At 42.2% G+C, this 13411-nt stretch overlaps 1 protein-coding gene across 1 annotated transcript; it reads right to left on the bottom strand.

The window, feature by feature from the left end:
• Nucleotides 1–5: 5 nt before the first annotated feature.
• On the bottom strand, nt 6–12447 carry fzr1b (fizzy/cell division cycle 20 related 1b). The gene is made up of 14 exons (XM_063219693.1): nt 12183–12447; nt 11552–11627; nt 11304–11405; nt 7389–7452; nt 5731–5858; nt 5522–5604; nt 5133–5316; nt 3752–3817; nt 3370–3472; nt 2822–3003; nt 1459–1692; nt 1047–1151; nt 530–622; nt 6–429 (listed from the first exon to the last, which is right to left on the bottom strand). Exons 2-14 carry the CDS (start codon nt 11624–11626, stop codon nt 388–390), a joined length of 1461 nt encoding a protein of 486 aa, XP_063075763.1. The 5' UTR covers nt 11627; nt 12183–12447; the 3' UTR covers nt 6–387.
• Between the last annotated feature and the right edge of the window lie 964 nt (nt 12448–13411).

The following is a 13411-nucleotide window of genomic DNA, read 5'->3' as shown; positions in this document are numbered from 1 at the left end:
CATGATTAACCGTTTACATATATAGTTTTACTTTGATTTAAAACTTTAACTCATATAACAAAACATATTTTTCCACATTCACAACAGTAAAAACACAGGTATACAACTTAAAAATCCTCATTCATCAGGTGAGGGTAAATAAAATTGCTTCAAAGAGCTGGCGTTGGTTGGCGACAGCATAAAAGGTCATCAGGTGGAGTTCACGTCAAGTGCATGATTCTTTTCTTTCGTGATTAGGTTCAATGCCATCTAGTGTTCAACAAGGAATGAAGTAGTATTTTTTCCACTTTTATTTCTTGAACTTCCAGAGAGGGTTTCTCTTGAAAGAACTGGTATCCACCTTGAAGAACTTATCCAGTCTTGTAGATGAATAAAACTCCTTGGCAACTATCGTATCCTGGTGAATAGGTTTAACACAGATTTGGATTCCTAAAAGGGGAACACATTTAGACAGTTAGCCAGTGTACAACTTCACTTTTACAGGTGTTTCATGAGAAATGTTTAGATATGAAAACTGCGAGGCACATACCTTGGTACACCGTGTTTTACTAAATACGTTCCAGAACCTCAAGGTCTCATCTCCTGCTCCTGTCACAATGGCCTCTCCATCTGGAGAAACAGCCTAGGGGGGAGATGAATGAGGAGTCAGGGACATACAGTCAGACTATAGCAGAGTAACGCCAGGGACACATACGTAAGTGAAATTTGCCATTCATTCCTATGGGACAAGGGAACTGGGCAAAGCAAAGAAAAAAATATTTGGCCAAGATTTATACGCAAATGCGGAGCGAATTTAGCCAGTGGTGACCAATCAAATCAGCAATATATCTCCCCTTTCAACCACACAAAATGATTGTCACACGAGAGTGGGATATAAAGAAGTCATTGAACTAAAGTTAACACATGTACTACGTAAATAATTTAAAAAATCTTTCCACCAAAAAAGCCATCTTTAGCCATAAACTTCACAGTAAAAGCAAAACCCAAAATGTCATCTGCAGACATACCACTCAACTAGAAAGTGGCTGTAACGAAGGATAACTTACCAGGTAAAGGACCCGATAGGAGTGTCCTGTAAGCTTAGCCACCTGTGTTAGCGATGGGTACTTCCATACTAGAATCTGGTTCTGAGAGTAGCCATGTGTGCTGACCTAGACAACAAAACAGCAGGTGACATTATTTGCACAGTTTTGAAAGTCGAACATTCACAGATAGGTAAAAGATATTGTAAACAACACTAGCAATAGAAATGATTGTGAAAATTACTAATGGTGAGGCTCAAGATTTCTGAAGAAAAGTGTGGAGTGAGATGCATGGTTTAATCCCAACAGGTGTGTGAAGATGAAGAAGCGTATTGAGTGTATGGTCCAAGCTAAATCTATTGGGAAATGTGTTCACACATTTTCTTAAAGGGGCTACACATTTTGAATGCTGAAAGATCCGGGTTTACTTCCTCACCAGTTCGTTGGCGTGTTTGGACCAGGCAAGGTTGCAGACCTGCGAGCCAGTGTCGGTGCTCTGCAGGGCTTGACCCGTTAGTGTGTTCCAGAAGCGGAGGCAGCGGTCCGCCGTGCCCCCTCCAGACGCCAGCAGCCCGTGCTGATGGGGGGACCAGGCGATGGCTTTGACTGCTGCCAGGTGGTCGCTGTACTGTTGCACCGGGAGCAGGCTGGAGCTGTTCCACACCAGCAGCTAGAGGGCAGCAGAGAACAAACGTAAGTCAAGTCAAGTGCATTGTATTGTCAAAGATTTATGTGACAGGGTTAGCAAGCACAGAAGTTTGAAATTGCATTTGACCAGTCTCCAATGTGCAGTTGAACTAAACATACTGTACATTTAAGACATCACACACACACACACACACACACACACACACACACACACAAGGACATGGCTCTCTGTTTGGCTGCATTAACCTGGGATCACACACTTGTTTCTGTAACTTTGCGTCCTCCTTTTTCATTTCATTGCATTACATTACATACGGTTATTTCACAGGGTATTAATTACAGTCCCTGGAGCTGTATGGGGTTTGGTGCCTTGCTCAAGGGCACTTCAGCCATGGACAGCAGTAGGAGTGGAGTGGAAGAGTGGGATTTGAACCTGCAACCCTTTGGTCTTTGATCCATCTCCTTAACCGTTAGGCCGTGGCTGCCCATTGACCTTTTCCCATTCAATTCAATTCAAGTGTATGGCACCTGCTGCCACACTGAATTGTGTCTCTGCTGCATTGTGTGGAATGTGCCTCCATCAAAAAGTTGAAAATGATCCTCTCTCTACGGCTCTGCATGACAGCAGATCTGTCACACTTGCCCACCCCAATACTTTGTAAGACGCAAGAATAAAGAGTAATGCATCATTGCAGATTGCAATGTCTGACTGCCATCACAAATCCAAAGATCATAATGTTCTCTCAATTAGCATACAGAGTGAACAGCTGGAAAAACAGCTTTGCATTGCATGTCACGTCAGCCCACATGCGGGGAGTAATCAACCAGTGCTCTCCCCCATTCTCCTCCATGACTGAGGTACCCTGAGCATGGTACCGTCCCACCGCACTGCTCCCTTGGGGCGCCATTGAGGGCTGCCCCCTTGCACGGCTGAGGTATAAATGCAATTTCGTTGTGTGCAGTGTGCATTGTTCACTTGTGTGCTGTTGGAGTGCTGTGTCACAATGACAATGAGAGTTGGAGTTTCCCAGTTGAAAGCCCAACTGGGAAACTCGCAACTCCTATTGTCATTGTGACAAAGCACTCCACAGCACACAAGTGAACACTGCAATTTCCCATTTGGGCTTTCACTTCACTTGACTTTCACATGCCTTGTTGTCGTTTCCCCCTGAGGCGAGGTGTTGGTGGTCGGGTGACCACTTGAGGCCGCAGACCTCCTGCCGATGACCTTGGAGTCGGCGCTCAGCGGAAGACGGCGTTCGGATGTCCCTCTGAAGGATGACGCGGTCCCGGCTACCCGATGACAGCTGTTCCCCATTCCACGCCAATGCGCCTACAGACACGCAAATGGTGGGGGAGATTCAAAGCATGTTCAGTATAGAATAAAAACACGCACATCCATCTCAAAAATATTTTGGGTGCAGGACCAGCAAAGTCACATGAAAATTGAAAATTAAGTCCGCACACCAGGCTCCCATTTCTTTACATTTAATGTGACGTTTCGGGCAGCATGCCCGTCATCAGACATGTCTGATGAAGGGCTTGCTGCCCGAAACGTCACATTAAATGTAAAGAAACGGGAGCCTGCTGAGCAGACTTTGTTTTCAATTTTCAGGAGATTCAAAGCATGTCCTGAAATTGCAGCAGGTAAGAAGACAGTGCAGTAGAGTAACTGTGCCGATGCTGTGTGTACACTTGCCTACGCGGGCCGAATGACCCTCTAGACAGGTCAGTTTCCGACTGGCTGCAGCATCCCATATCTGTACGGAACCTTTGTGTGTTCCCACAGCAACCAGGCTACCCTGAAAAACACACAGGAAGTGGAGGGAGTCATCAGACAGGACAATTGCTGACAAACGCTCGCGTTGCACCTCGCAGCAGTTAACAGCAAACACATGTTGCTTGACGCAGGTGCTACCAGCGTCCTAATATTAGCTCACAGGACAAAACTTCTACTGATACAGACGTTACTGTTTTGCAGAGTCAACACATTGGTTTAGCTGAAGACATATGGGAAGGTGAAATTAAGTGGAGTCATAAGTATGTTAATATTATACGAAATAAAAACTCGAAATACAAACCCTTTCATTCCAGCAAACTGATGTTACAGAGTCTCCATCCACAGAAAGGTCACATAACCGAGTTACCTGTGCAGAAGTGCATGGAAGCAAGTCAAATCAACAAGAAATGATGCAGCATTATGCCAGACACCCAAGCTTCATTACAATGTATCTTGATCATATAACTCCACATCATTACATCATTTCTACACCGCATTTCACATTATTACGCAAATGACAGTTTTTGCCGTTTTCCTAAATAATCGATAGAAATGACAGTCGTCATAATTTTCAAGTAATCGGCCATTAGAGTACAATTCAAAAGTTTTTGAATGAACCTTCCAATGATAACGGTATTTTTTTAAATAACAAAAAACTTAAAATGCCCAAAATGCTCTGTTCCAAATTATTACGCAAAACAGTTTTGTAGTGTTGTAATACAAATTTCTTTCTTTTTTTCCCATTTACATCAAAACAGTTGGCATTTGGTACCTTCTAAATTACATTTCGATGTTCAAAACTTGGTCATAAGCTGTAACTGGAATGCTGCGTTTAACATTGAAGTCAATGGCAGGGCATTGCATGGGAGTTATGGAAGCCTAGATATCCTTGATGCTTTGCTCTCAGCTGTTTTTGTTTGTTTGGTCTGGTGACCCACACTTCACTCTTCAATATACCCGTAGATTTCCATGCCACGTGTAGGTGCTTTGGAGGTGATGACATTCTAACTCACCAGACATAGCATCCCATTCATTTTCAATGGGGTTTTATGGCTGGTGCGTTAGAATGTCATCACCTCAAAAGCACCTAAACCTGGCATGGAAATCTAAGGGTATATTGAAGAGTGAAGTGTGGGTCACCAGACCAAACAAACAAAAACAGCTGAGAGCAAAGCATCAAGGATATCTGGGCTTCCATAACTCCCATGCAATGCCCTACCATTGACTTCAATGTTAATTGCAGCATTCCAGTTACTAAGACAAAGAGCTTATCACCAAGTATTGAACATTGAAATGTAATTTAGAAGGTACCAAATTCCAACTGTTTTGAGGTAAATGGGAAAAAAAGAAAGAAATTTGGATTACAACACTACAAAACTATTTTGCGTAATAATGTGGAACAGAGCATTTAAAGTTTTTTATTATTTAAAAAAATACCGTTATCATTGGAAGGTTCATTCAAAAACTTTTAAATTGTACTCTAATGGCTGATGACTTGAAAATTATGACGACTGTCATTTGTATTGATTATTTGGGGAAACAGCGAAAAATGTCATTTGCATAATAATGTGGAATGCGGTGTATATACATCAGTGACACTGCAATTGGCAAACCATTTCTAAACAGTATGTGAACACAATGAGCCAAATACATCAGAATATGCCATCCATGCATGCTCTCACCTGGCTGGTGCATGCGCTCCATAGGTATACACATGCTCCCAGGCCCACACTCAACAGATTCCCTGCTGACCAGTCCACCAGGTTAAGATAGAAGTCATCCTGCAACTCCGGGGCGTCTAGAACTTTGAAGGGGATCTTGGAGATCTTGCGGGCTGGCTTGCGGGGAGATCGCAAGAGCTTGTGGCTATGGACACAAATGTGATCCCAGTTTCATTCACACCAATTCCACAATTTTAATAAAAGGCTGTCACTGTTCCAGTTCTATACAGAAAAAAATTATTGTGGTAAATAACTCAACACAGCTAACAACACATTTTAAACCCATCAAGGTCAATAGATTTGACATTTGAAAGCATTTTAATCAATAATGTTTCTGTTTATCTCTTTACCTCTTATTGCTGAGCGGAGACAGTGAGTATGGAGAAACTTCAGAGCCACTGTCAAACGGTACTTTCTTTGATTGCACGGTGTACTGCAGACACAGACAAGACAGGGCAGGACATTCAAACATTCAGCATTCAGATATCACAGATTAGAAGGATTAAAACATGGCGAGGGGTTCAAGTTCAGCATGCCACATGGTGCAGCTCTCTCTTACCTTGAAGAGGCTATGTGTGTCCTGGGAGAGAACTGCATGACGCCGGTCATCGGTGTGTGGATCAGGGACTGTCTCAATGCCTGCTCCCAGCAGCTCGTTCCTCAGAAGTGCAGCATACGCTACTGCATCTAAAAAAGGGGAATTCAAAAGGGACATCAGCAACATTTTAAAAATGCACCATCTCAATTGATTTTGAAATTAAACAAACAAGATGTGCTTCAACAGCTGAAACAGCTTTAGCTTGAGGGTTTAAAGAGAGATGGGGGAGTGCTACCATGGGTCTCAAACAATGTCTATCCCAGGTGTTCTTGATGGGAAGAGAGCAAGTAGCCTAGAGAGCATGCAACAATAAAAAAGCTCAAAACACCACACCAAAACTGACAACCACAGACAATATGTGAGTCCAAGTCAGCAATCAGAAGAAAATGCCACTATAATGAAAACAGAGGGTTTGCCACAAGATGTAAACCAGTGGTCGGCAAATAGGGGCCCGCGGGACAGTTTTGGCCTGCCATCTATTCTGCCTGGCCCGCGAGATTACATTAATTTGATGTATTATATATTTTTTAAAAAGTGTCCCGTCTCCCTCCTCCAGTGGGCAAGGTAAAAAAATAGTCTAGGTTTCGTTAAATTAACAACATAACAATGTCTGCTCAAATGTGAAATGGCCCAATTAAAATAAATCATAAAGAAAGAAGTGAAAGCCCAAATAGGGGACTATTTTGAGTAGCCCAACCGCTGAACACCTATTTCTAACTACTAAAACGTGATGATATTAGGACACAGAAGACGTCGCCAAATCAGCTGGGAACCGTAACACCGGTTGGTAATTTCTCTCTTTTCAAATAGCCCACTGCAAAGGGTGTTACCATCACAGGCTGTGTTACTGTCTTGTTCTTAATGAATCCCCCCCCCAACAACAAAAACACAAGGTCTGATCATTGCGTTATGACAGAGTTGCGTTTGAGGGAAAAGAGCTATGGCTCGCGATGCCATTGTCTGTAAAAAAAAATTGGCCCGCGTCCAAACTTAATTGCCGACCCCTGATGTAAATTATTGGTGAGCATCAGAAACAGGTAGACCCATAAGGTTTGCCAAACAACATCTTAAAGCACTTACAGGTCTGGAACAACATCCTATGAACACATGATACACAGATCAACTTGTACAACAACGATGGGAAGAAACCAGTATGGTGAAGGAAAGGAACTGCTCATGATACCAAAACATACCACTTCATCAGTGAACCGTGGTGAATGTAGTGTTATGACGTGGCCAGGTATTTATTGATGATATGACTACAGACAAAAGCAGCATGATGCATTCTGAAGGGTTTCAGTGAGGGTTTTTTTTAGTTTTCAGACATCAGTTTTTTAGGCAAGAAGTGAAATTATGTTGCTATGTCTATGTTGAAATGATGTTGCTAAGTCAATCACCTGACCTGACTGTTCCTTTTATTCGAGAGATCTGATAGAGAAAAGTGTAGCCATTCTATAGGAAGCATTTAACAAATTACAGAGCGTTGGTTGGTTTATCGAGAAGGACAAATGACCTAGCAATTGGACTTTGGACAACCATGAGGACGCTACAATACATATAAACAATGTTAATTGTATAATTCTGTTGGTTTCCATGAAAATCACTAACAACATTGGTACCTCTGCCCGTGTCTGCTGAAGCATCTTTCGATCTATGGTTCTGACTGGGAGATCGACAGTTTTCCTGAAAAGATACCAAAAGACCAGAATAAGAACAAAATTAATATTACAATACATTACACTCAGCTGACACTTCACTTTTATCCAAAGCAATTTACAGATATTACAGGGTATTGGTTACAGTCCCTGGAGCAGAGTGAGGATAGGTGGCTTGCACTTCAGCCATGACGGGAGTATTGGTAAGGGTGGGGATTGAACATGCAACCTTGTGATCTACAGTCCAACTCCCAAATCAGCTGCACTGAAATACTCTGCTCAAAAAATAAAGGGAACACCAAAACAATGGAATGCAACTCCATTTAATCATACTTATGTGGTATCAGCCTGTCCACTTAGGAAGCAACGGTCAAAGTGAAAACAGTTTGCATAGACATGTGCAAATTCAACACGCAATGCTTAGAAATTAGAGGCAATAACCAGAACATATCAAATAAAGTTATTCTGCAAGTGGTGTCCAAAGACCAATTTATCTTTCTTCCTCCTTTCTGGCTGATGTTTTTGTCTCAAATGGTCAGGAACAGACTTCATGAGGAGGGTGTAAGGGCCCAATGCCCATATGTCGACGGAAACCATAAAACATGATTTGCACATACTAGGGAACACCAAGGTTGGTATATTGGCCATTGGTGACCTGTGCGTTTCACAGATAAGATCAAGGTCTCACTGAACACACGTGACAGACATGACAATCTGAAGATGCTATGGAGAACATTATGCTGCCTGAAACGTGAAACATCATTTGTGAATAGCTCAGGGCACGAATGGCAAATATGCCCATTTACTCCACTGTGCTGGGCTGTAGGCATAGGCTCCACATATGAACGTTGGACCCCAACACTAGCATTGTCCTGACCATCCCATAATACTACCATTTCATTTCGTATTCATGATCTGGAGGTTGTTTGATCTGACGCGATTGCAGGAAGCAGGAAGGACATTTTTGAAAAAAATGAGGATTTCAATTAATAAGTTGTTGAACAAACCTGGGTCATTCCATGTCAATTCACATGATTCCCTAGAATCTCCCCAGGTGACCCTCTCCGATTAACCCAATATTTCACATACAGGTACCTTTTGATGTCAATTGAAAGAATACCAAGTATTAGCGCCCTACGTCCAACGGTTGCGGAGATGAAGCCCTCCAAAGTTGGGGTGCCATGCCCACTTTACAAGCCTGTGAATTGCATACAAAATTTACAAGCAGATTTTGACACCTCTGCTTTTAGTTTGAAGGAAGATACAGGCCTAAAAATCACCATGGCCCCTCAATATGACCCTGTCTACCAGATGATGTACTTATAAATGGCATGCCTTGATTATTTTAGGCTATATTAAGCCTTAAAAACTGAATTAGTGAAACGCATGTTGAAGAGTCTTGCCACTTTGGGGTTCCAGATCTTGGAAACTATGCATGCTTTGGGAGTTATAATTGATTTTCCATCATATTTGGGAACTGTACAGTGTATTCAAGAAAAAGTAGGGCGCTCAGACTTTGAAAGATAAAATAGGAGGGACTTAAAAACAGCTTTGGGACAAAATTACCTTACGGTACCCTCTACTTCAGGCCTCAAATTAACCATGTGGGCACTTGATGACTGGAACGCCCTTTTAACCCCATGTACAGTAGCACTGTATCAAACATTCAAGCTTGGAAAAACTTTGTTTTTCAAAGTTCTTCATATTAATCTTGGCCTTCAAAGTATATGTGTTTTTCTCTATATCGTATCACAGTGTCTGTTTTGTCTGCTGCCATCTGTGCTGTCTAAAAAAGTAACAACAGCGTAATGTCAAGAAAACAAAAGGCGCTAGAAAATCTTCCCCATAATTAACCAATAAAGCACTGTAATTATTATACAGTATATTGCTATATATTTATGATTATGAATATGATGTATGATGAATATTTCTAGTTTAAATAATTTTCTAAGTGTGACTGATTAATGCTCAATCATGATGCCAGTCCCAAGATGGCCTCACCCTGCACTACATTTCTACCAGACATGGGGGTGGGGGTGTCCTGGTAGAAATGTAATCATGATTGAGCATTCTGCATGATGCTTGTTAAAATCATAATTAATATATAGCAATATACTGTAGAATTAAAGTGCTTCATTGGCAGCCTAGCAAGCTTAACCCCTAGGGGCGTCTAGATTTCTCGGCTACTTTATTGGTAAATTATGGGCAAGACTTTCCAACCCCTTTTGTTTTCTTAAATTACACTGTTGTTGCGTTTTTTGACCAGCAGATGGCAGCAGACAAACCAGACACTGTGATAAGACATAGACAAAAACATATACTTTGAAGGCCAAGATTAATATGAAGAACTTTGAAAAACAACATTTTTCCAAGCTTGAATGTTTGATACAGTGCTACTGTACATGGGGTTAAAAGGGCGTTCCAGTCATCAAGTGCCCACATGGTTAATTTGAGGCCTGAAGTAGAGGGTACCGTAAGGTCATTTTGTCCAAAAGCTGTTTTTGATTCCCTCCTATTCCATCATTAAAAGGCTGAGTGCCCTACTTTTTTTGGAATACACTGTTCAGTTCCCAAATATGATGGAAAATCAATTATAACTCCCAAAGCATACATAGTTTCCAAGATCTGGAACCCCAAAGTGGCAAGACTCTTCAACACACGTTTCACTAATTCAGTTTTTCAGGCTTAATATAGCCAAAAATAATCAAGGCATGCCATTTTTAAGTACCTCATCTGGTAGACAGGGTCATATTGAGGAGCCATGGTGATTTGTAGGCCTGTATCTTCCTTCAAACTAAAAGCAGAGGTGTCAAAATCTGCTTGTAAATTTTGTATGCAATTCACAGGCTTGAAAAGTGGGCATGGCACCCCAACTTTGGAGGGCTTCATCTCCGCAACCGTTAGACGTAGGGTGCTAATACTTGGTATTCTTTCAATTGACATCAAAAGGCACCTGTATGTGAGATATCGGCTAAATCGGAGAGGGTCATGTGGGGAAGGCGTGTGAATTGACATGGAATGACCCACATGTCTGAGGTCTAGCTATGGCGATGTAGGACCGTTTAACAGACACACATGTCTGACAGAACATCCTACCGTAGGATAAAATTACAATGTAGGACCATTTGTCAGAACAACGGTGCAAATCCTACCAGTTAACATCGCTCCACAGAAAACAGGTACCAGACGTAGTGCAGAGCCAAGTCTCTTGGCGGAAGTACGTAGGATGGTGCGCGAGGCTACCCTAACACACCCTCCTCATGAAGTCTGTTTCTGACCATTTGAGCATCAGTGACCCACAAAACTATTTTTCAGGGATTTGGTAGTGCTCCTCATGTGCCTCCTGCCACAAGCAATCACATAGCAAGCCTGCTGCTGGGTTGTAAACCCTCCTACAGTCTCCTCCATGCCCCCTGGCATCCTCCATGCTTTGGACACTGTGCTGGGAAACTGTTCGTGCCACAGCACACATTTATATGGACTCTTGGTTGAGAAGCACTGCCTGAGCGACTTTGGTGGGTGATAGACTCATGTCTCATGGTACCTCCAGGGGTGAGACACTGTCAAAATGCACACAAAGCCGGCCAAAAATGAAGAGGAGAAATAGTGTCTGGATACCAACTGCAGAATAACTCTCTTTTTTAACTTTTGCAGTACAAAAAACGGATCCACAATCATAGTTGCTGTCCTACCTGAATAAGTTGGCACCACAGAAGTGTGGTTAAGCTTTACTTGGAGTTGCACTGCATTGTTTTTGTGCAAAGAGCAGGTGTTTCTGTGCATTTGTGTGTACAACTGTGTGAAAATCATGGGCTATCTGACTGCAAGCATTTAGACAAATGTGCAATATTGGGAGGACCACAGAAGCAAATGTCTTACATTGGCATAATGGAAGTTGATGCTCCAGTTACTCCCAGCTCGAGTGGGAATAAATCGGTCTCCTGACTTGATGCTGACAGGACTGCATGCTGCATAACCAGTCTGGTGAATGACACAAAATGTCCAAGTTAAGTTTGGAGGTGTGGCCTGATCTAATGCATTGCCTTGCCTCTGAATTACAATTAGTTATTGACCGATGTACAGCTTATGTAAACACTTTAACTCTAGCAACTTGAAGTAGAACGTACCTTCGACACCTGTCCCTCGGGAAGGTTCTGATGATTGATTTGCCTCAGTAGGCGTCTTTCATATTCAGCATGCATCCTATCATGGACATAAATTGATATTGTCACACGGTCAGTTTCTTACAGTGAGAAAACCTAATGCAAACCGCAACAGCTGTCTTTCGATTACATGCATTGTCAGAATGTGTCATGTTTCTACTGAGAAGTCTAACAACTTAAAAGCCTGCTAGGTCTAATCAAATGTGGACTGTGGTTAGAATTATTGCTCAAGCTTTGCTTCTGACTGTCAAACACATGAGTGGGTGAACAGTGGTGTCACTGATTTGATCATTTAAAAGCACAACACACAACACAGTTGCAAGTGTAGCAGCAAGCAGAGTTACATTTTAACTAATAGTTGTCATGGCAGCTTGCTAGTTAGCTTGATGTTGTGTTAGCATTATGCCAGTGTAACAAAATGCTTCGTAAATTCTAAAACGTCCGATCTGTCAGTCATTACAAGATTAAGAAAAAACAGTGACAACTTAGTGGTTAACAGACAAACAACTTAATATATAAGCCCTATTAAAGAACCACATGAATGTTATCTTATGTTACACCTATCGATAGGATACGACGCTGAAAAATGTCTCACCTCTGTCGTTCACACCGTGGCGTTACGTGCTACGCTTCTAAGAATGGTCATCGGAACAGCCTAAAATTACTAACAACATAACAAGTAGTTTCCCATACATTTGACAATCGATTAACTCGTGGACATTGAAAGATGCTCTTGCTCGGTTTTTTACAGGGAAGTCTTACAATGTTTATATCTGTATAAAGATGGCGACGAAATCAGCTGTTATGCGAAAACATTGCCTGCGCTCTGCAGCGCCACCCAAAGGGTTTTGCAAGGCGCAGCAGCTACACCTCGTCAGCACACCTGACGGGGCAAGGGAATGGAGCAGGGAGGACAGGCTGCCTAGAGCAGGGGTGGGGAACCTTTTTCATTCGGTGGGCCAAATCAAATTCCATCAAGGGCCATAAAAGTCCTCCGAGGGCCGTACTGTGAACGCAAACTAGGATTTCCCCCTGCACTTTAGGCTTATATTGAAGGCAGCCACCTTTAAAACAGACCCCACCTTCTCTAGGTCCCCTGAACATAACTTAGGCTAATTGTATTGCAAATGTAATTTCCATGATTCCTTCACAAAATATTGCATATTTCATGTGAAGCTGCATAACATTAAAATGGTCTCGGGGGCCAGATAAAACGACCTCAAGGGCCGCAAACGGCCCTCCAGACATAGGTTCCCCACTGGCCTAGAGGTACAACTGAAGTTATCCCCAATCACACTCGTCAATCGAAATACTGTTAATCGAAATAGCTTAGTGTTAAAATCACTGGGCTCTTTCACAAGGGCGCGCACGCGCGCCCACACACGGTCACTAACCCAAGCATTTATTAGACATTGTGCCATCCTGTCTGAGTTAGAGTAGGCTACAGAAGAGTAATTTTACTGATTCCTGGGGGTTGTAGGTCACCCCACTTAGGCCTACTTATGCCAGGACCAGGAGGACGCATACCAACTTGCCATAAATATAGGCTACCTTTGAGAATATGAAATTACACACACAAGGTTTATGAAGCATATGAAATCACAGTGATACAGTATCCCTGAAAATTTTCCTGCCATTGCCATTAGTGAAATATGACAACATGAAGACAAACATATACATACAATATGTATCTCTTTTAACTGTGATCAAATTATTTTCTATTTTTATTTTATCTTTAAGGAGGGAATGCTGGTTTTCTGCCTTTTAAAGGTGCACTGTGCAGGAAATGGTCAAAAAAAGGTAGGCCTACTGCGACTATGCAGC

Source organism: Engraulis encrasicolus, chromosome 16, assembly GCF_034702125.1.
Source record: "Engraulis encrasicolus isolate BLACKSEA-1 chromosome 16, IST_EnEncr_1.0, whole genome shotgun sequence".
NCBI lineage: Eukaryota > Metazoa > Chordata > Actinopteri > Clupeiformes > Engraulidae > Engraulis > Engraulis encrasicolus.
This window is presented reverse-complemented; position numbering and strand designations above follow the sequence as displayed.

Bases quoted from the DNA above. Each gene is read 5' to 3' on its own strand.
- fzr1b (XM_063219693.1), bottom strand. From the start codon at position 11,626: ATGCATGCTGAATATGAAAGACGCCTACTGAGGCAAATCAATCATCAG. The intron at 7,453-11,303 runs GTAAGACATTTG...GTATCTTTTCAG, and splicing joins TCAACTTCCATTATGCCAAT to GAAAACTGTCGATCTCCCAG. The intron at 3,818-5,132 runs GTGAGAGCATGC...ACTTCTGCACAG, and splicing joins GGAGCGCATGCACCAGCCAG to GTAACTCGGTTATGTGACCT.